The sequence below is a fragment of the Bos javanicus genome, chromosome 2 (assembly GCF_032452875.1).
Source record: "Bos javanicus breed banteng chromosome 2, ARS-OSU_banteng_1.0, whole genome shotgun sequence".
Classification (NCBI taxonomy): Eukaryota; Metazoa; Chordata; class Mammalia; order Artiodactyla; family Bovidae; genus Bos; species Bos javanicus.
In genome coordinates, this window is record NC_083869.1 from 79,539,970 (window position 1) to 79,560,507 (window position 20,538).

The 20,538-nt window shown below is 33.2% G+C and overlaps 1 protein-coding gene across 7 annotated transcripts in view; it reads left to right on the forward strand.

Annotated features, from left to right (window-relative positions):
• GLS (glutaminase) overlaps positions 1-20,538 on the forward strand; it is an 85,420-nt gene that overhangs the window by 25,540 nt on the left and 39,342 nt on the right. For 3 of the 7 annotated variants that reach the window (XM_061440459.1, XM_061440478.1, XM_061440468.1), the window contains exons 6-12: positions 1,789-1,952; positions 5,707-5,765; positions 13,333-13,365; positions 13,451-13,509; positions 16,711-16,777; positions 17,330-17,380; positions 19,904-20,080. In XM_061440459.1, the coding sequence (XP_061296443.1) occupies positions 1,789-1,952; positions 5,707-5,765; positions 13,333-13,365; positions 13,451-13,509; positions 16,711-16,777; positions 17,330-17,380; positions 19,904-20,080 (610 nt within the window). Of the gene's footprint in view, positions 1-1,788; positions 1,953-5,706; positions 5,766-8,644; positions 8,808-11,893; positions 11,944-12,490; positions 12,525-13,332; positions 13,366-13,450; positions 13,510-16,710; positions 16,778-17,329; positions 17,381-19,903; positions 20,081-20,538 lie in introns of those variants that run through there. The other 4 variants (XM_061440495.1, XM_061440486.1, XM_061440515.1 and 1 more) reach the window with 4 other exon arrangements.

Here is a 20,538-nt window from a genome sequence, read left to right on the forward strand (position 1 = left end):
CTCCCGGCAATCTTGATTCCAGCTTGTGCTTCTTCCAGCCCAGCGTTTCTCATGATGTACTCTGCATATAAGTTAAATAAGCAGGGTGACCATATACAGCCTTGACATACTCTTTTTCCTATTTGGAACCAGTCTGTTGTTCCATGTCCAGTTCTAACTGTTGCTTCCTAACCTGCATACAAATTTCTCAAGAGGCAGTCAGGTGGTCTGGTATTCCCGTCTCTTTCAGAATTTTCCACAGTTTATTGTGATCCACACAGTCAAAGGCTTTGGCATAGTCAATAAAGCAGAAATAGATGGTTTTTGGAACTCTCCTGCTTTTTCCATGATCCAGTGGATGTTGGCAATTTGATCTCTGGTTCCTCTGCCTTTCCTAAAGCCAGCTTGAACATCTGAAAGTTCATGATTCACGTATTGCTGAAGCCTTGCTTAGAGAATTTTGAGCATTACTTTACTAGCGTGTGAGATGAGTGCAATTGTGCAGTAGTTTGAGCATTCTTTGGCATTGCCTTTCTTTGGGATTGGAATGAAAACTGACCTTTTCCAGTCCTGTGGCCACTGCTGAGTTTTCCAAATTTGCTGGCACATTGAGTGCAGCACTTTCACAGCATTATCTTTCAGGATTTGAAATAGCTCCACTGAAATTCCATCACCTCCACTAGCTTTGTTTGTCGTGATGCTTTCTAAGGCCCACTTGACTTCACATTCCACGATGTCTGGCTCTAGGTGAGTGATCACACCATTGTGATTATCTGGGTCATGAAGATCTTTTTTGTACAGTTCTTCTGTGTATTCCTGCCACCTCTTAATATCTTCTGCTTCTGTTAGGTCCATGCTATTTCTCTTCTTTATTGAGCCCATCTTTGCATGAAATGTTCCTTGGTATCTCTAGTTTTCTTGAAGAGATCTCTAGTCTTTCCCTTTCCCATTCTGTTCTTTTCTTCTATTTCTTTGCATTGATCGCTGAGGAAGGCTTTCTTATCTCTCCTTGCTATTCTTTGGAACTCTGCATTCAGATGCTTATATCTTTCCTTTTCTCCTTTGCTTTTCGCTTCGCTTCTTTTCACAGCTATTTGTAAGGCCTCCCCAGACAGCCATTTTGCTTTTTTGCATTTCTTTTCCATGGGGATGGTCTTGATCCCTGTCTCCTATACAATGTTACAAACGTCCGTCCGTCCATAATTCTTCAGGCACTTTATCTATCAGATCTAGTCCCTTAAATCTATTTCTCACTTCCACTGTATAATCATAAGGAATTTGATTTAGGTCATACTTGAATGGTCTTGTGGTTTTCCCTACTTTCTTCAATTTAAGTCTGAATTTTTCAATAAGGACTTCATGATCTGAGCCGCAGTCAGATCCCGGTCTTGTTTTTGCTGACTGTATAGAGCTTCTCCATCTTTGACTGCAAAGAACAGTTTAGCCTTGATTAAAGCTATGAGTAAAAAAAAAAATGGTGACTGATTTCTAAAAGCCTAGTTCATTTTATATGTTAGAATACAGATAGAAGTAAGGAGGGTCATACCCTCTTGTCCTCAGAGGCAGTTTTTCACATTACTTATTATGTAATAATTTTGAGCCAGTCTCTTACTTGAGTACTTGTAAACGTTTGTATTTTTTAAATAAACATATTTATTCTTACTTATTCTTTAATGTCCAAGTAAACTTGTAGTTGAATTATGGGAAAGCTGTTGTAAATTAGAATTAACATGTAAATAACAGCTGTAATTATTGTTACATTTTTTTCCCAATTGATCTAAATTGTTTTATAAATCTACTTTTAAATAGGCATTCTGTTGGAGATACCAAAGTTCCATTTTGTCTTCAGTCCTGTGTAAAGCCTTTGAAATATGCCATTGCTGTTAATGACCTTGGAACAGAATATGTGCATCGATATGTTGGGAAAGAGCCAAGTGGATTAAGGTTCAACAAACTGTTTTTAAATGAAGATGGTAAGAATTATATAAAAGTTACTTGGAAAAAGAAATACCTCATTTTCCTGTGTATATCTAAGTAGTTTTTTTTTTATTTTGAAGGAAAAAAATTGAAACATTCATACTTTTTCATCTGTCATGAAAATGCTTTGAAACCCATAGAGATAGTTTAATCACTTACTTTAAAAAATAGTTTTATTTAGGCATTTTTATACCACTGGAGGGTGAGGTGGAGAGATGATAAGGGCAGAAAGTAAGACTTTCACTGTATAATTACCCATAGGGGAATATCTTATAAAATTTCAGTGTCTGGAATTTGTTGGTTAGCATCGAAACTAAATGATACTGGTTATCAAAAATACCATTTTTGGTTGTCAATATCAATGTTATCAATATTAGTTATTGACGCTAAATGATGGGTACATGCACACTTGTATTCTTTCTTTCTACTTTTGTATATTATATATGTTTGAAAACTTCCATTATAAAAAGCTTTTATGGTGGCCCTCATAGAGATGATGTTTTTGCTTTTTCTCTTCCATAACATTTAGTATATGAAAAAAATATCTTGTTTTAAATAGTTGGATAACTAACAAGTCTAAATACTTTACAGGAATCCAAAAAAAAGAGAATGACAAAGGTAGATAGAACTTTGATAGAGATTTTAAATGGAAACACCAACATATAGATTGGTTTCTATTTTTTAGTCTTTTGGGCATATGCTAGGTTCCTCATGTGCTGAGTTAAAATAGAATTGAAAACAAAAGTAAAGGAATTCAGTGATTGCAACCACTCTTGTAGTTTTTCTTTATGGTGCATGAAAAATGAACATATCCCTTATACTCATTGTTTTATTAATTTTTTTAAGTGAAGCTACAACTGGTATTTTCTTATGCTTCTTTTTCTGTTTGTTTTGAGGGCAGTTCCATTTTCTTTTTTATTTTACCATAATCTTTTTATTCTGTGGCTTCCCTTGTGGCTCAGCTGGTAAAGAATCCACCTGCAATGTGGGAGACCTGGGTTCAATCCTTGGGTTTGGAAGATCCCCTGGAGAAGTTTCAGAAAGTTTACCCACTCCAGTATTCTGGCCTAGAGAATTCCATGGAGTTTATAGTCCATGGGGTCGCAAAGAATTGGACACAACTGAGCTGTTTTCACTTTGACTTTCAACGTTCTAGAGCTCTAGAGACTGAACCTGATAATGTCAAAAATGAGAGGATAAATACTTGAATATATACAAATACAAGTATAGGCTAATTTAGCACAGCCTGATTTCTGTATTTTGCTTTCTGTCTGCATGTGGTTTCCCTTTCAGATGGATATAATACTGGAGATTTTTTGTTTTTTGGCTTCCCTTTGGCTGTGTACTGTTTTTCTGTGTCAATAATCATTCTTATTTGGTGTGATCTCAAAGAAAGCAGACTTCTCTTAGCATAATTTGAAATAGGTGAAATTGTACTACTTAGACAGTATTCCTGTACTAAGTTTTATTTTAACTTTTGTAACTCGCCATTCAGTTCAGTTCAGCCGCTCAGTCGTGTCTGACTCTGTGACCCCATGAACCGCAGCACTCCAGGCCTCCCTGTCCATCACCAACTCCCGGAGTTTATCCAAACTCATTGAGTTTGGTGATGCCATCCAACCATCTCATCCTCTGTTGTCCCCTTCTCCTCCTGCCTTCAATCTTTCCCAGCATCAGGGTCATTTCAGTGAGTCAGCCCTTTGCATCAGGTGGCCAAAGTATTGGAGGTTCAGCTTCAGCATCATTCCTTCCAAAGAATACCCAGGACTGATCTCCTTCAGAATGGACTGGTTGGATCTCCTTGCAGTCCAAGGGACTCTCAAGAGTCTTCTCCAACAGCACAGTTCAAAAGCATCAATTCTTCGGCGCTCAGCTTTCTTCACAGCCCAACTCTCACATCCATACATGACTCCTGGAAAACTTGTCATTATCATAATCCAAAATGTTAAAGCAGAGCTAGCTACTAAATCACATTGTTGATCTTATATTGAGGAGAATAATGTACTGTTAGGTTACCCAATTTTTTGTCATTATTGTTTTTTAATTAAACAGTTTTAACAGTTTTATTGAAATGGAATTCACCTACCACATAATTTACTCATTCAAAATGTACTACTTAATGACTTTTAGTATATTCATAGAGTTGTACAGTCATGACCACAACCAATCATGGGACGCTTACCACCCCAAATGATACCCTATGCCCATTAGTAGTCTATTTCTCTTCTGTGCCTCGAAACTAGTAATCTACTTGCTGTATCTATGGGTTTGCCTATTCTGTACGTTCTATGTACATGGAATCATTATATTTGGTCTTTTATGACTGGCATATTTTACTTTTTTTAGCATATGTTTTTAAGGTGCTTTCATGTTGGGCATATGTCAGTGCTTCATTTTTAATTGCTGAATAATACTCCATTGTATGGATAATAATAACACATTTTGTTTACCCATTCATCATTTGGCAGGATGTTTGAGTTGTGGGTTATTTTTCAGTTTTTTTTAACTATTACCAGTAATACTGCTAAGAACATTTGTGTACACATAAGTTTTTATTTTTCTTGGTTATATAGTGAGACTGGAATTCCTGGGTCATACAGAAGTCTTCAACAGTTGAAGAATTTCCTTGTTTAGCTCTAGACTCATCTCACAGAAGATAACTTGCTTAAAATTCAAGGAGACACAAAATGTAGCAATAACTTATGAACTCTGCTAGATTTGTTATGTTAGATAGGAACTTGTTCCCAACGAAGTAAGTTACTACCACAAACAGATAGATTAGGAATTATGCTTTCAGATAAATGTTTCCCGTGCCCCTGTTTGGCATTTGTGCTGTACTGTAAATGACAATATAATCAGCTGAGACTTTGAAATTCTCTTTATTGGAAGAATTAGAAGAGGTAGGATTTTGGATGAACTTAAATTTTAAGTAATTTTTTAATTATATAAAATACGTCCTTATTGTCAGGAAATATAAAAAGCATGGACAATACAACTTAAATACCCTGTAATCTTTTTATCCTATATGTATTACTTGTTTGTGTTTTCTTTTTCTGCATGTGTATGTGGAGAAGAAAATGGTAGCCCACTCCAGTATTCTTACCTGGAGGATCCCCATGGACGGAGGAGACTAAGTGGGCTGCAGTTCATGGGGTCGCAAAGAGTTGGGACATGACTGATTGACTGAGCATGTACATATATATATATATATATATATATATATACACATAAATAAGAAAGTAAAATACTTTCTAAAAGGAAAATTGGGTCCACACTAGATATGCTTTTACCAAGGTGATTTTTAATAGTAATACTATTTGATTGCTTAGTGATGTGCCAAAACATTGCATGTGTTTTAATTCATTCAAGTACTATGATTTGCTGAGATATTGGTGCTGTTTAGAGATGGGAGAATTGAGGCACAGTGAAATTCAGTTACTTGCCCAGGATCAAATAGCTAGTAAATGGCATAGTTAGGAAATTTGAATGTGCTCTTATACCACTGTTCTCTGTCTTTCTGTATCTGAATTTTTGTTTGCCTGTATAATTATAGTAGCTTCTGAGAAGTGTATTACTGGTTTGATGTGTAAAGACTTAATTGCATTCTTCCACTTTCTACCTCCCACCCCCAAAAAGAATTGTAACAGTGGCTTATATAAAGAAAATAGGTGTATGTTCATGGGAAGTAACTGCATCACAGAAAGTGGTATCAGGTACTTAACATAATTCTGTTGCTTTTATATTTTTCAGATAAACCACACAATCCTATGGTAAATGCTGGAGCAATTGTTGTGACTTCATTAATAAAGGTAAACTGTTGATGTTTTAATCTAGTAATATTTTTAAATACTAAGGCATAAATATGAACCTTATGTAGAATTGTGAAAAGTTTTCTTTTGGTGTTAAGTTAATCTTATGGTATAAGGTTAGAATTTTTATTTATTTCAAAATAAATGATGTAGTTTCAAGGGCAGAATTAAAAACAGATGACTCATTATAAATTCTAACACTTACTCTTGACCTGAAGATCTGGCAGAAATTCAAAAAGAAGTTTCTGTTGAACAGTAGTCACAGTTTTTCTTCTTAAAGTTTTAATATTTTTTTCTTTCTCTTTTTGGCTCTTCTAGAATGAACAGATATAAACAGAATTAACAGCATGTTACTGTTTGATGTTTGTCATCAGCATATGTAGGGACAAATGTTCTGGTACTTTGTGTTAAAGACAAAGTACATTTACCCTTGAATATTCTCAAGTCCTTGACTTTCATGAACTGTAATCACAGTTTTCATTTGAACTTGTTTCATTTGTTTTACTTGAATCGTAAACAAGACTTATTCCAATTATTAAGTTATTTTATTTTTCCTACTCTTTGTTTACACTGTATGTTTTCTTGTTAAGTGTCTAGTTTGCCTTAATAATTGGAAATACTAATGTTGTATTGAAATAAGTATTTGAAAATGGTTCTATTTTATGACACTGCTTAGGTTTTTAATTTCTAATTATAAGTTTCATTTATATTCAATTATGTTTCATTTGTGTTTGCAACATTTATATACTTTCTTCAGTAAATCTGTGCATATCTATTCATGGTTAAAGATAACATAGCTGTATGGCTTTGTAGATGCATTTCTGAGGATGAGATACCTTGGTTACTCAAGGAATGTTTGAATATAAGTTATACCCTTGGCCAATTAATAAAATCTCATCTAGTTTGTATGCTATAAATTCTCTTAACTCTCATGAATTTATTGTTGTTGATCATGAGGAAAAGCCTTTAAAATAGAGTAGTATCTTAAGCATGTATATGTTGTTATTTTGAAGCAAATGCTTTGTAAGTACTGGCCACTTAATCCTTGTAACTCCAGTGACATAGATATTATAGCCAAGTATTATTTTTTAATGTAAGTAATTTTAGGCTATGGAAATTTTCAGTTTGCCCGTTATAACCTCTAGTTATTTGTTGCTGTTTAATATAAGAGAAGAGTTGTCAGTTTGAGATGAAAGAAACTACTTGTTTATTATAAAAAGTTATGAGTATATGATAGGCATAGTCATGCCTTCAGGTAGCTTACAGTACAAGGTGAGGTATATACCAGTAAATGGACCCTTACAATGAAATACTACAGTGAGAGAAAAGTTTCATTAATAATTGTTCAGATTTGCACATGTAACTTAAATTAGAAGTAAGGAAAATTATGATAATAAAAGGTATGCATTAGTGCTTGATGAGAAAACCACTAGAATGGTTCTAACCCTTTTTTGGGTCCAGAAAAAATGTTCACATACCATGATTTTATATGAACTGTAGGGAGTTCACAGACCCTTTGAAGCTGACCCATGGATCTCAGTTTAAGAACTTTTACACTGGAGAGATATTAACATAGCACACCAATAGTATTTTCAAGAAAGGACATATGTAAATGATTAGTAGCAGTCTTGCTTAACTGCATGCAGTTAAACATCTTTTGTTTAATGATTCATGGGCTTAATATACTACACTGAAATGCTGCATGTGAGAAATGCATGTCTGGTCATACCACATCATTACTTTATAAGTTTCACTTACCATGTTCAATCATACACCATAAATTATATATTGAGCCACATTAATATAAGTACTGAGAAACAGTTCAAAAAACACACATACACAGCATAAGTGTGGTTGTATCTAACTGTGCATTTAACTGAGTCATCTTGTCTTTACAAATTTGATCAGAAATTATAAATTTAGAAAAATTTACTGACAAAGTTGGAAATGAAGCTTTGGGGTATGGTTCATATTTAAGGTCACTTTATTTGAATTTTTCTGTTTTATTTTTAGATGGTGTTTCACAAGTTTTATGTTGTGTTTTTTTTTTGTTTTTTTTTTTAATGAAGTTCATCTAAATCTTGGAGGGGTAAGCTTGACATACCTCTGTGTAAAATTGTCCCAGAATATAATACTTTTCTTGGACTCTTTAAAAAAAGAAGTCAAAATTTTTATAAACACCTGTCTGTGATCTCTGCAGATTATATGATCACATAATATTTATAAATTGGTAGTTGAAGCTGAAGTAATAAAACCATAGCTGAAGGGGTTTTCAAGCTCAGCCCTCTTACTCTATAAATAGGTAAAATGAGGAAATAGACTTGATAGGTTCTAACAGCAGTGGACTTGGCTTAAGCTAAATCTCCTGATTTTCTGTTTGCTGTTCATTCAAATTCACACTGCCATTTTTAATGTAACTGTTTGCTGTTTTCTTGATGACATCTTCGTCTTTACCTAGCATAGTTAGATTGTCTAAAAAGTTGAGAAATATTATTTTCCTTATTTCACTTATACAGAAGATACCAGTTTATTGAATTAGAAGTCAGTCTCATTTTTAGTGAGTGTGTATAGTCATTCTTTGGACATTAGTCAGTGCTTGTTATCTGTAAGGAACTAGGCCTCTTATCAAGGAGCTTACACTTTGAGTACCTGAAGTGTGGCTCTTATACCTTGGCTACTCATTGTGAATTCTGTTTTTTAACTGATGACCTTAAGGTTATTTTTTTCTTTCAAAATTCAAGACTTTATTATGATGCTATTAAAATATTTTCTTCATGTTATCCCCCTCCCCCCAAACACATAAATTAGTAGAGTCTTTAGTAAGACTCTTTATTTCATAATTTTGTAGTATTGATATTTTTTCCTTGTAGGATTGGTGGTGATCCTCAGGAAATGGGGGAAGAGGCAGAGCAGATGTTCAAAAGGATTAGCAGATTGTGGAAAAAAGGAGGATTTGGACAGAAGGAACCTGTTGCATAAATTCTTAACTACTAAACTTGTAGGAAAACTCCAATATTTAAAATTTTAAACAAAGCTATATAGGTAAATACCTTCATAAAAGAAAATGTCATTTTTGTACTTAAAATGCACATAATTTAAAAAACCATGAAGGTGCTAACCTCTTTCTCTCTGTGGTAGCTGCTAAACTTAAAGGAATATTTTTTGATGCAGTTTGTTATATTTGATGATGATGATAATGTGGTTGTTTGACTTAAAGGAAACAGTAAAAATAAATTTGAAAGCACAGTTGTTCTGGATGAAACAGGAGTATCCTTACATTATTTTTTAATCTCAGTTTCAGTTTAAAGGTTAAGATCTTGTGATAATTTGAAGGCTGGGTGGGAAAATTAGGGCAACGTATTAAAATTATCACACTTCTACTTTTTTATTTTAAAGGTAAAGAGTAAATTGCATTGTCTTATATGTTTGTACCTCAGTACTACTGGTAATTTCTGGTTTTTGTCATCTGAATAACTTGATTTCTCTTCTTTTTTTTAGTCCAAAGTATTTTTGAGTTTAAATTTTTGGAGGTTTTTCCCTGTCTTTTTTTTTTTTTTTTTTTTTAAATTAATCATGCTCCATAAAAAATCAAGGCAAATTTAGTTAGTATGTATGGAGTGTTCAGTTTGGTCATGTTGACCATGACTTGTTACACGGGAGGCAGTTTGTGACTCTGGGGTGCAATGGATGATGCCTTGAACTTGGTAACAATAAGAAAGGATTGTAATTGACTTATATTTACTTCATGTTTATATCAATAGATATGCTTGGGGTTGGTAATTGGTATCAATTTCTGTTACTTTATTTTTAGGGTTAATCTATGGAAGTACTAGATTTAGAACAGTATTTTTTACGTGTAATAATCTGTATTAATCCTCCACCTATTATTTAGCTTTAAAGCATTTTCTTTGGCTAGATTAAGCTAAGTGTTTTATAAAATCATTTTTAGTTACCTCTTTTTGCCTTTTTCTTCTATGTCTTTTTTTCCTTTTTGATTTAATTTTCAATTAGCTTCTATACCTCTATACTTTATGAATGAATCAAGTGACTTACAAAATTGTGATTAATGTGTTGACTTTAAATGAGTAATATTAAATTTATTGGCACATGTCCCTATTTTTAATGATATTTCACCTGTGCTGTGATATATAGTACATGATTCAGTACATGAGTATATTGCAAAAACAGGTTGTAAAACTACTCTAATATATTTATTTTAGTTCTTTTAATAGCCAATGTTAAAACTCTTTATCAAATTTTAATGGCCAGTGTTAATACGTCTTTATTAAATTTTTATTCATAAAAGTTTTCCTCAATGGAATGTAAATTCTTTAACTTGATAGGTACATTTATCAAAAAATTTTCAGGGTCTGATTACTAACCTTCTCAAACATAAACCACATGGCTTGCATTTTAAAAGTCTTGTGGTAAATGGGTTAGATGTTTTGGTAAATGTATTTTATCCAACGTATCTTTTTTATGTTTTCCTATGGTATATAATATAAAGATATGTATCTAATAATGCTTGTACAGTGACTTAACACTGAAATAAACATATCCCTAGGCATGGGAATATTTTTCCAATATATAGAGGGGCATTGATATTAAAACTATCAGTTTCCAAGTCTGTTTCCTTTTGTGCCTTTTCTTAAAATTAATCTGTCTTTGGTCCAGTTTTCCCCATATTTTCCAAAAGAAAGGCATACTTCTCATGTCCCAAATTTTACTGTGGTGCACTGCTTCAGATTGTAAAAACTTCTTGGGCACCATCAGAAGAGAACATTTTAAAAGACTGTAGTTATGGTATTGCTGATGTGAATTACTGTAATCAGTATAATGACTGGGAACAAATCTTATATACCAGGTTGTTTCCAGTGTTTGGTTTCAGCAGAAGGGAAGAGGATCTGATCAAGTTGTTAGTTAATAAGAACATTAAGTGTAGTTTTTGAAGATATATTTTACTGTGTGACCTTTGTGTGTAATGAGATAAATGTGCAAAGGATTGAGTGATACTGTTACAACAAAACCTTTCTGATTTCCATCTACTCATCTGTTGTCAGCAAGATTTCTCAACTTTTACATCTGTAAAAATTCAAAATAAGAGAATTAAACTTTTTATTCTAACAATTAAAATATCCACTGTTATATGAACTAATTAAAAATCAGTTACTATTTAAAAAATATTCTAAAGGAAATTCTAAATTTCCTTTAACTTTATATGAAAAATTTCAAATGTAACACAGAATAAACAATAGTATAACCAGCTGCCATCCACCCATTCCTGGCTTCAATTTTCATAACATTTGTTCCTTCACTGTACCCCACTACTGGAGAAATGATTTTTTTTTTTTTTAAGAGTTTGTTTTGCTTTGGCGGGATGGTACAGGGGTAGGATTTACTTTAGGTTATTTGGTATGTGTATGTGTGTTTTTTTCTAACAACTGTGCAAATAAACTTTATGCTGTAAATTTTTCAAAATTAGAATGACATAATGATTACCAGATTCCATATATCCCTGGGGTATATGAAACCTTTACAAGAGATGACAGGGGCAAACACATCTTATCAACTTAAATGCTATTTCTAGGTAAATAATAAAAAGAAACATTAATCAAGTACTTTTATGATTAAATGGGGAAGTTTTAAGTAGAGATTTCTTGAGTCAACACAATCATTTAAATATTTTGCCTATTTACATAATCTGCCAGAACATTTCAGATAGTTTACCCAAAATGTTATATGATGATAGACATTGACAAATATCAGTTGCTTCTTAAAAATACCAGTTGTTTCTGAAAAATAGCATAGAAGTAAAACCTAATTGTACATTAGTTTAGTAAGCTGCAAAGTAGATCAACAACATGACTATAGTCAAGAGTTGAGACAGTTTTTGCTTGTTTTTTTTAAAAATTAAACATGACAGCTAAACAAAGAAAGTACAGTTTAGGTCAGAGAATGAAAGTTCAATATAATTTGTTTATTTTACATTGATTAATTGTATAACCAGTAATTATCCATGTGACATCCCTATGCAAATGATGACAATTTTTTCCAAAAGAGTTGTTTTTTGTGCTTTTTCAAAGGTTGAAAAGGTTTTTGTGGTTTAAATGTTGTTACATATTTTACAGCATTAGGATCTATGGAATATTTTGACAACTGCAACAGTTCAATGAAGTTGGTAATTTCTTCTTTTAATTATTTTTCATTGAACAGCTTTGGAGTTACATTTCTACATTTTGATTTCTGGTGTATTATAAAGAAAGAAAACTTATGATATGTCAAAGGACACTTTAGAGGAAATACAAAGATAGTGATTACAGTATGGCTGTAACTATATTATCCTTAACTTGTTTAATTTGTTAATTCCTGATTTTGAAGAAATAGTGTGGTGGTCTTTCCAGCTACTGATTTGTATATGTGATTGCACATTCTTTCTCAAATAAGTTCATTTGTTAAGTTTTCAGATTATCAGCCACATCCTAATCCACTTGTATAGTGGAGAATGAACCTGGCTTTATTCAATTAAATAATACTCTGGTACTTCCCCCCATCCCCTTGTAATAAAACTTTAAATTGTATTGTTTTGGGTTTTTTGATGGCAAAGTTAAAATTTTCCAATTTTCAAATTTTAGTTGTCAAATTACTTCATTTTAAACTTGTTTTAAAAATTAGAGATGTATTGTTTCTTTTGGGTGCATATCACCAATTAATACGTTTGATTTCAGATCTACAACTTACTGCTTTGTAAACTTCGCCGAGGTAAAATGAAACCATTTGGCTACTTGAACTGATCTACGTTACATAGATTTTTCCTGTTGACATTTTCAGTAGCAGCTAACTTGTCAGAAATAGAAGTGATGAAACAATACATCCTCCATTCTCTGAATTGGCCTAATGCTAAATACAAATGTAGCTAATTTTTTTAGACTATGAAATAGATTTTTTTAGTTCAAGTATTGCTATAACAAGTGAGATATTAAAGGTAGAATCTCTCTACATTAGTAAAGTGTATCCAGAATGTATACCTATACTAGCATTGTAAAAGATTAGTTTTGCAACATAACTTATTTTCTAACTCTAATACTGGCTTAAGGTTTAAGAAATACAAGTATTTCTACTTATATTTTAAAAATATAAGTAGGTTGTTCTTAATTGAAAACCATAATATATATATGCTTAATTCTTTGCTAAGGGTGAAACTTTATTTTAAGTTTTTTTTAATGTGAAATCAAATAATAACATACATTCTAGCAGATTATGGTGTTATGAAAGATAAGGGGATTTGAGGAATTTGTATTTAAAATTCTGTAACTTTGGGTTGGGAAGTTATACTTAAAGCATTCCCTTTGTAATTCAGATCCATTCTCAACATGCAGGTATTAATGTAGGGACATGTAAAAAAAGATTATATAAATATTAAATTACCTTATGAGTATATCCTATATTTAAAAGTACTAATGCACAGTATATTAATTATAAAAGATAGCAATTTGGAATTTTAATATAATCACTTAAAGCTTAACTGTGATGGAGTCTATATTAACATTTATGTCTCATTTCTTTGCAGCAAGGAGTGAATAATGCTGAAAAATTTGACTATGTAAGTATAATATAGAACTCAGTTTTCATGCTACATTCTCTGTTTTGTTTTTTGATTACTAATAGTTTCTCATTTTGGTTTATAGGTAATGCAGTTTTTAAATAAGATGGCTGGTAATGAATATGTTGGATTCAGTAATGCAACGTGAGTCTGATTTTTTATTTAGGCTTTTGTGATAGGTTAGATCTCTTGAAATTTTTAAAATCTAAGCCACAGAATTTATTTTAAATACTCTTTTCTGACTTAATGTATATAATACTTCAGTGTGTTCCCTGGTAGCTCAGATGGTAAAGAATCCTCAAGAGATGCAGGTTCAATCCCTGGGTTGGGAAAATCCCCTGGAAGAGGGCATGGCAACCCATTATTCTTGGCCTGGAGAGTCCCATGGACAGAGGAGCCTGGAGGGCTACAGTCCATAGGGTTGCAAAGAGTCGGACACGGCTGAAGGAGCTTAGTACGCATACACACACACACATCAGTGAACAAATACTTATTTAGAATTTGGTCATTAGAGAGAAATGTGTGATTTCTAAATCACCTGAGGGAGAACACTTAAAGTACCTTTTACTACTTTTTATAAACTTCTTGTGAGAAAGCATGTAATTAGAAGAGACCCTAAATTTATGTCAAGTGACTGACACTTTCTCGATTTTTTCTTTGCCTATAATGCTTATCTTCCCTCTGGTAATCTCTCTGTGCCTGGCTAACTTGATTTTTGCCCCAACATTTTATTTTGAAATTTAGAAATCTATAGAAAAGTTGAAACAACAAATAATGAAAATCTGGACATCTTTCACTTATGTTTTCTGATCAGTATTTTGTCTCATTTGCTTTTTTCTCAACCTGTTTCTCTCCTTAGATGGACAATTTAAAACAAATGTGCGTCTCTTCACACACACATGTACATGTATATAAATATACATATATGTGAGGTAGTTTTTTGTCTTTTTAAAATGGAACAGTCCTCCTAACCTAGACCCTTGCTTTTTAAAATTTTATTAAATGGCTTTTTTTTTTTTTTGTCTTGTCAGTGGAACATAAATTAACTTTTTCTGTGAAGGAGGAATAGATAGTAAATATTTTGTATTTGTGGGCCATATGGTCTCTGTTGCAACTGCTCAGCTCTACTCTTTTAGTAGAAAAGCAAGCAATAAACACTGTGAGGATGTGTTTCAAAAAACCTTATTTATAAAAGCATGGACCAGATATGGCCCATTGGCTTTCCCCATTTTGAATAGGATTGTTTCCTAGTGATTAGACAAGGCTTAAACATTTTTGGCATGAAAACTAAACTTAGGTGTTGCTTTGTATTTCATGTTGTCTGCCTTACCAACTTTTATGCATCAGCTAAGTGTCTTTCCCAGGAAGTTTTTTTATTAATCTCATCTCACCTTTCTTCTGTGCTCTCATATTACCATATTTTATTGAACTTATTCTACAATTCTGTCTCTTTTTGCCTCATCATTGCCATTAGACTTTGACCTCCTTAATTCCTACATAGAGTGTCTTCCAAATCATTTCTGTATTCCTGTTATCTAGTGGATAGTAAGTACCTGATACAATGTTTGATGCACAGAACTATGTGTTAGGCACTGTGATCATTCCTTAATATAGTTAGTTGCCAAGTATGGCAAGTTGACAGGTTTATTTCCAAGAACTTTGTCATATCCAGCATTGTTTTTCTGACCATGGAAATATTCAGATATGCAGTTAGAAGGAGCTGTCCACCCCTGATCAGTAAAAAGAATGTCGTATACAGTTGCTCTTTAAGCAGCAGCCTTCTGAACTCTTTGAGGTTGAGCTCTCAAATGTACCATAGATAACTGTGGTACTTCCCAAACTGCTCTTTTCTCTAGGGATCCCCATGTCAGTTGATATTGTCATCCTTTCTGTAGACTGTGCTAGAAATCTAGGATTTGTATCAGACTTTACCCTGTTTTCCCTCTTCCCATTAGGTTGGAAGATTGCCCAAGTGCTTTTATATTTGATCGTACCTCTCCTTCCATTCCTGTCATCACTGCCTAGTTAAGACCTCTTGTAGCTCTCATTAACACTAGTCTCCTAATAAATCATTCATCCTTTCTTTTTCTCCTTTCCCAAACTGATGGCAGAATTATCCTTCTAAAATGTAGACCTGATAAGGTAACTTGAAAGCGTTCAAGCTTTCATTTTGTAGGCAATCAGGAGCCATTGCACTTTTTTAGCATTTATCAGTCTTGATATTAAAAGATGCTTACGCCTTGGAAGGAAAGTTATGACCAACCTAGACAGCATATTCAAAAGCAGAGACATTACTTTGTCAACAAAGGTCCGTCTAGTCAAGGCTATGGTTTTTCCAGTGGTCATGTATGGATGTGAGAGTTGGACTATAAAGAAAGCTGAGCACTGAAGAATTGATGCTTTTGAACTGTGGTATTGGAGAACACTCTTTGAGAATCCCTTGGACTGCAAGGAAATCCAACCAGTCCATCCTAAAGGAGATCAGTAAAGCTGAACCTCCAATACTTTGGCCACCTCATGCGAAGAGTTGACTCATTGGAAAAGAGTCTGATGCTGGGAGGGATTGGAGGCAGGAGGAGAAGGGGATGACAGAGGATGAGATGGTTGGATGGCATCACTGACTCAATGGACATGGGTTTGGGTGGACTCTAGGAGTTGGTGATGGACAGGGAGGCCTGGCGTGCTACTGTTCATGGGGTTGCAAAGAGTCAGACACGACTGAGCAACTGAACTGAACTGAATCTTGATAATTTGGTTTTAGTCTCCTTTGTTGGTTTGGTATTTTTCCACTCTTTTCCATGAAACTGTTTCCCAGACACATCAGAATATTTGCATCCTTCAATGAAGTCTTGTCTTTTATAACTTTGTTCATACTGTATTATTTGCCACTGCCCAGACTCCCCAGAAATTTGTTAATCCAGCAAATGCTGTTAGGCCCATTTCATGTGTCTTAGTTAAATTTCCATAGATTCCCTCAGTTGAAACTGACTACTGTTCTTTTAGGGAAGCCAGAAGATACTAAGGGTAAATTTTAATAATTGAATATTTGGTAATTTAAAAATTAGCTTCTTAAGTCACAAAATATGAAGACTAGAAAGGGCCTAGTTCATTTCAGTTCTTTTACAGCTGGGAAAATTAATGCAGAAAGAATTATTACTTAAATGACATGCCCAAGGCTACATAGCTGACCTGTTGACAGAACCGGGACTAGAACCCAGCAGCCTTGACTCTGTCTAAGGGTCAGTGTTCTTTATACTGCACTTTGCTATTCAGATTAACCTACAGAACAATCATGCTTTTACAGAGGGTATATAAATAGAGCAAATGTGTTTTTTTTTCTTCTAGGTTTCAGTCTGAAAGAGAAAGTGGAGATCGAAATTTTGCAATAGGATATTACTTAAAGGAAAAAAAGGTTTTTGAATTTTGCTTCTTTTTCAGATTATTCCTTCATTTAATAAAATATAGAGAGATATATACTAAAAACAATAGCTTTTAAATAACTACCTATAACTAACATGCAGAAGTTTTTGCAAAACACTCTTCAATTAATACTATCAAAGTATTAATATTATTCAAGCAGGTTGTATTTGGTAGCATTCAAATATTTGCCTAGTTACATAAATGCAGATTTTGCATAAGGATTGGTCTATTTTTCAAAAGTATAACCCTTGACTATTGTCGGTTATACTTGATTTTTAAATTTTAAGTGTCTGGTCCAGTAATTTGGTTCATGAATAATGAATCAATTTATTATTGTCAGTTAAACTAGTATCTTGAAATATATATGTGATATTACTTTGATTTATTCTTCATTATTTCTTGTTTGCACTCTTTTATAGATTGTGTCCTATTTTGTTCTCAGAGTGAAATGTGTGTATATTTTAAATTTAATCTCCATGTATCTTCTTTGTGTGCATTTTTTTCCTGTGTGCCTGTGTTTTCAATTGCCCATTTATTTTTTCAGTGTTTCCCAGAAGGCACAGACATGGTTGGTATATTGGACTTCTATTTCCAGGTAACTTACTTTAACTGTATGAACTATGTATATAAATGGATATGTATATACCCACTATGTATATATGTATATAACTGTGTATATATGTATATAATGTGTCACATTTTTTAGAATAGAAATGCCTCTGAAATCTTGGCTCTAGGCCAAGAGAAAGTCATTTCCCATTAACTTTAGGGGAAGAGTCCTTGTTAAATGCAGTCTTATGCCTGTAATATCTTAGAATGTAACAGGGAAATGTTTTTTTCTATAAAAACATTATATCTAAGGAGTATGAAAACTAATGTACAGCTCCAGCAATTGCTTCTCTTTATTATAAACTAAGCACTGTTTTCTTAGTTTTAAATTTTTCTTTGAAAGAGTTACTTGTTTATTTATCAAAAAGTTCACATTCAGCATTCTAAAGTGGCATATTCTGTTTGTTTAGTTCATTTCTACAGTGTCACATAGTGGATTTTCTAATAAGTTAAAGTAGCTTTCCATATTCATGGTGGAGAAGACCATTTACGTATCTTCTGTGGTATAGAATTGAAGTTAAGATAGTCATCCTTAGAAGAAGAAATCCTTTTCCTCCTGTCATGTTTTCAGTTCATTCTTACAGATTTAATACCATTGGTGCTTCTATACTTGATCTTAGCCAAGAAGGATCCATTGGTGCTTCTAATGAGTTTGTAGTGTACTTAGTAGCTACATAGTAACTAATTATTGTTAATTTCTGTGTCACCTAACATTTGCCTGGCTTTACTTTTTAAGCTTCTTTAATTTTAACCTTTTAGTAATCTTAAAAAACAAGTAAGGAAAGTTGATAATGAAGTAGATCTTGATAGAAATCCAAGTCTCACTTGTCACCTGCTCAGTGTGAAGAACTATGACTTGGGAATCCAGACTGTCAACAGAAAATCAAAATCTAACCTGGCCACTTTTTAGCCATGTGACTTGGTTTCAGCTGCTGAACCCTGGCTTCATTATCTGTGGCATAAGCTTGATCTAATTTCCTGCATTACATGGATGAGTTTGTAAGATGTATATGAAGCTTCTTTGTGGCTATAACATGTTATATTAAGTTCAGTGTCATATTTATCCAATGGCCCTTATTTTTTCCCTAGCCTGTATGGATTTCTTCCATATGTTAAAGTTTCTTTTCCTTTGGTACACATATTTGACTGTTACAGCTTAGGTACTAGTAATCTACTGTGAAATTTCATGCTTAAGGGCAGAAATCAGGAGACAGCCATGGAAAATTTAATTGCTCTTTTGGAGAAGGACTGCATCTAACTGAACATCTGTCAGGGTACCAGGAGAGTACTCTTAAATTGGGTTTTGTTGAATTGGAAGTATCACCTTATGACAAACAAAATTTCCATTAATACTAATTATAAATTAGGAATTGGTCATTGAGTTCAAATATTTTTTTTTTTAGAAAGCTTTTCATAATTAAATCACCTTTACTATACGTCTTTGCTGTGTGGGTCTGTGTTATAGGTAGATTCAGTAGTTTTGGAGAAATAGAGAAGGGGTTTTAATATAATGAGGCAAAAGTAAAAACCAGTCAAAAAGTGGCCCCTAATCAGTTCTCTGATTCATTGCAGTTAATTAGTTTCCCTTATTGCTATTTCCAAACCCTTTTGTGCCTCTGATAGATCTTGAATTATGAGTAAAGAATATTGTAAGTTGAGAACTCAGTCTTTTCTTCTTCCTATCTTCTCTTTCTCTTCCACTTTCACCTCAGTTTTGGTTGCTGTTAATGAAATTAAAGCAGCATTTATTAATTGTTTTAGTTTTATGGGTAAATTTGGATTTGGTTTGGTAAACTATTTCCATTATTTTGATTGTATTGGAATGCAAAAATTTTACCCTACAGTGTGCTTGGACTTTGCTTTTTTAATTCATTATACCATATCCAGGAATCATAGTCAATATCAAATAGCTATTTGAATGTTAATAAGCAGTGTAAAAGCAACAAATTTGGTTTAGGCACACAGAGCATTCAGGCTAGAACTTAGATTTTTTCCTGTAGTCCTTTGTGTGTTGCCATATAAGGATACTGAGCTTTATTATAGGCAAGATGTCAGATATTTTTTTCCTTAAAGTAGCAATTTTTCATGTAGATGCTAAGTATCATAATACCTATGTATGTTGCTTTATTTTAAAAATAGGTCATCCCTCTTTTTTCCCTGTTGAGTTAAAAATAATTATGTTTATATATCCTACAGAAAGCATTAATATTTAAGCAAGCTTGAATATCACACATGAGGCAATTTACAGTTCTTAGTGCTAAAGGTCTAGCTCTTCCTATCCTAGCTCTGCCATTGAAAGACTGAATTAACTGGTGAATTAGGAGAAACGTTAAAGGGGCTGGGACATTGTTCAAATTTAAATCTTTGTGTAATGACATCGGATTATCCCTTTGGAAAAAAGATTTCAGATCTCTATGAAATACTAGATAAAATCGATTGTCTTAGAGGTCAACTGTACTAAAATAATGTGAGTCTAAATTTTTAGAATTTAATTTTTTCTTCCTTTTAGCTGTGCTCCATCGAAGTAACTTGTGAGTCAGCTAGTGTGATGGCAGCAACACTGGCTAATGGTGGCTTCTGCCCAATCACTGGTGAAAGAGTACTGAGTCCTGAAGCAGTTCGAAATACACTCAGTTTGATGCATTCCTGTGGCATGTATGATTTCTCAGGGCAGTTTGCTTTCCATGTAAGTAATTGTTTGATCTTAATTTCTCTGGCAGGAAACTAGTCTGGACTAGCTTCTTTTTAAGATGCAGTTTGAACTTTGCCTCTAGAGCTGTCCATTAATTTTTGAGAGAGAGGCTTGTTCTCAAGGTTAATTTGTTAGGGAATTAGTAAGAAATAGAGTTAAGCAGTCTATGACATGTTCTTAAGAACTTGAAGTTTAATCTATAGGTCCTTTTCACTTTTATTTTAAGGCATTTCACTGTAGAAGCTTAGTACAGACTTTACTTTTAGTTACTAGTATTTAATATTGTGTGATTAGGTACCTCAGGAATTCTTTAAGTTCAGAAAGAGTGCATGCATAACTGTGGTGTTCAGCATCTTTGTTTACAACCATAGCTGTTTTAAAGGATTTAAAGTGTATTCAAGTTAAAACTTAAAAATACATTCCTTTGAGCTCTGTTGTGCATTTGCCACTTG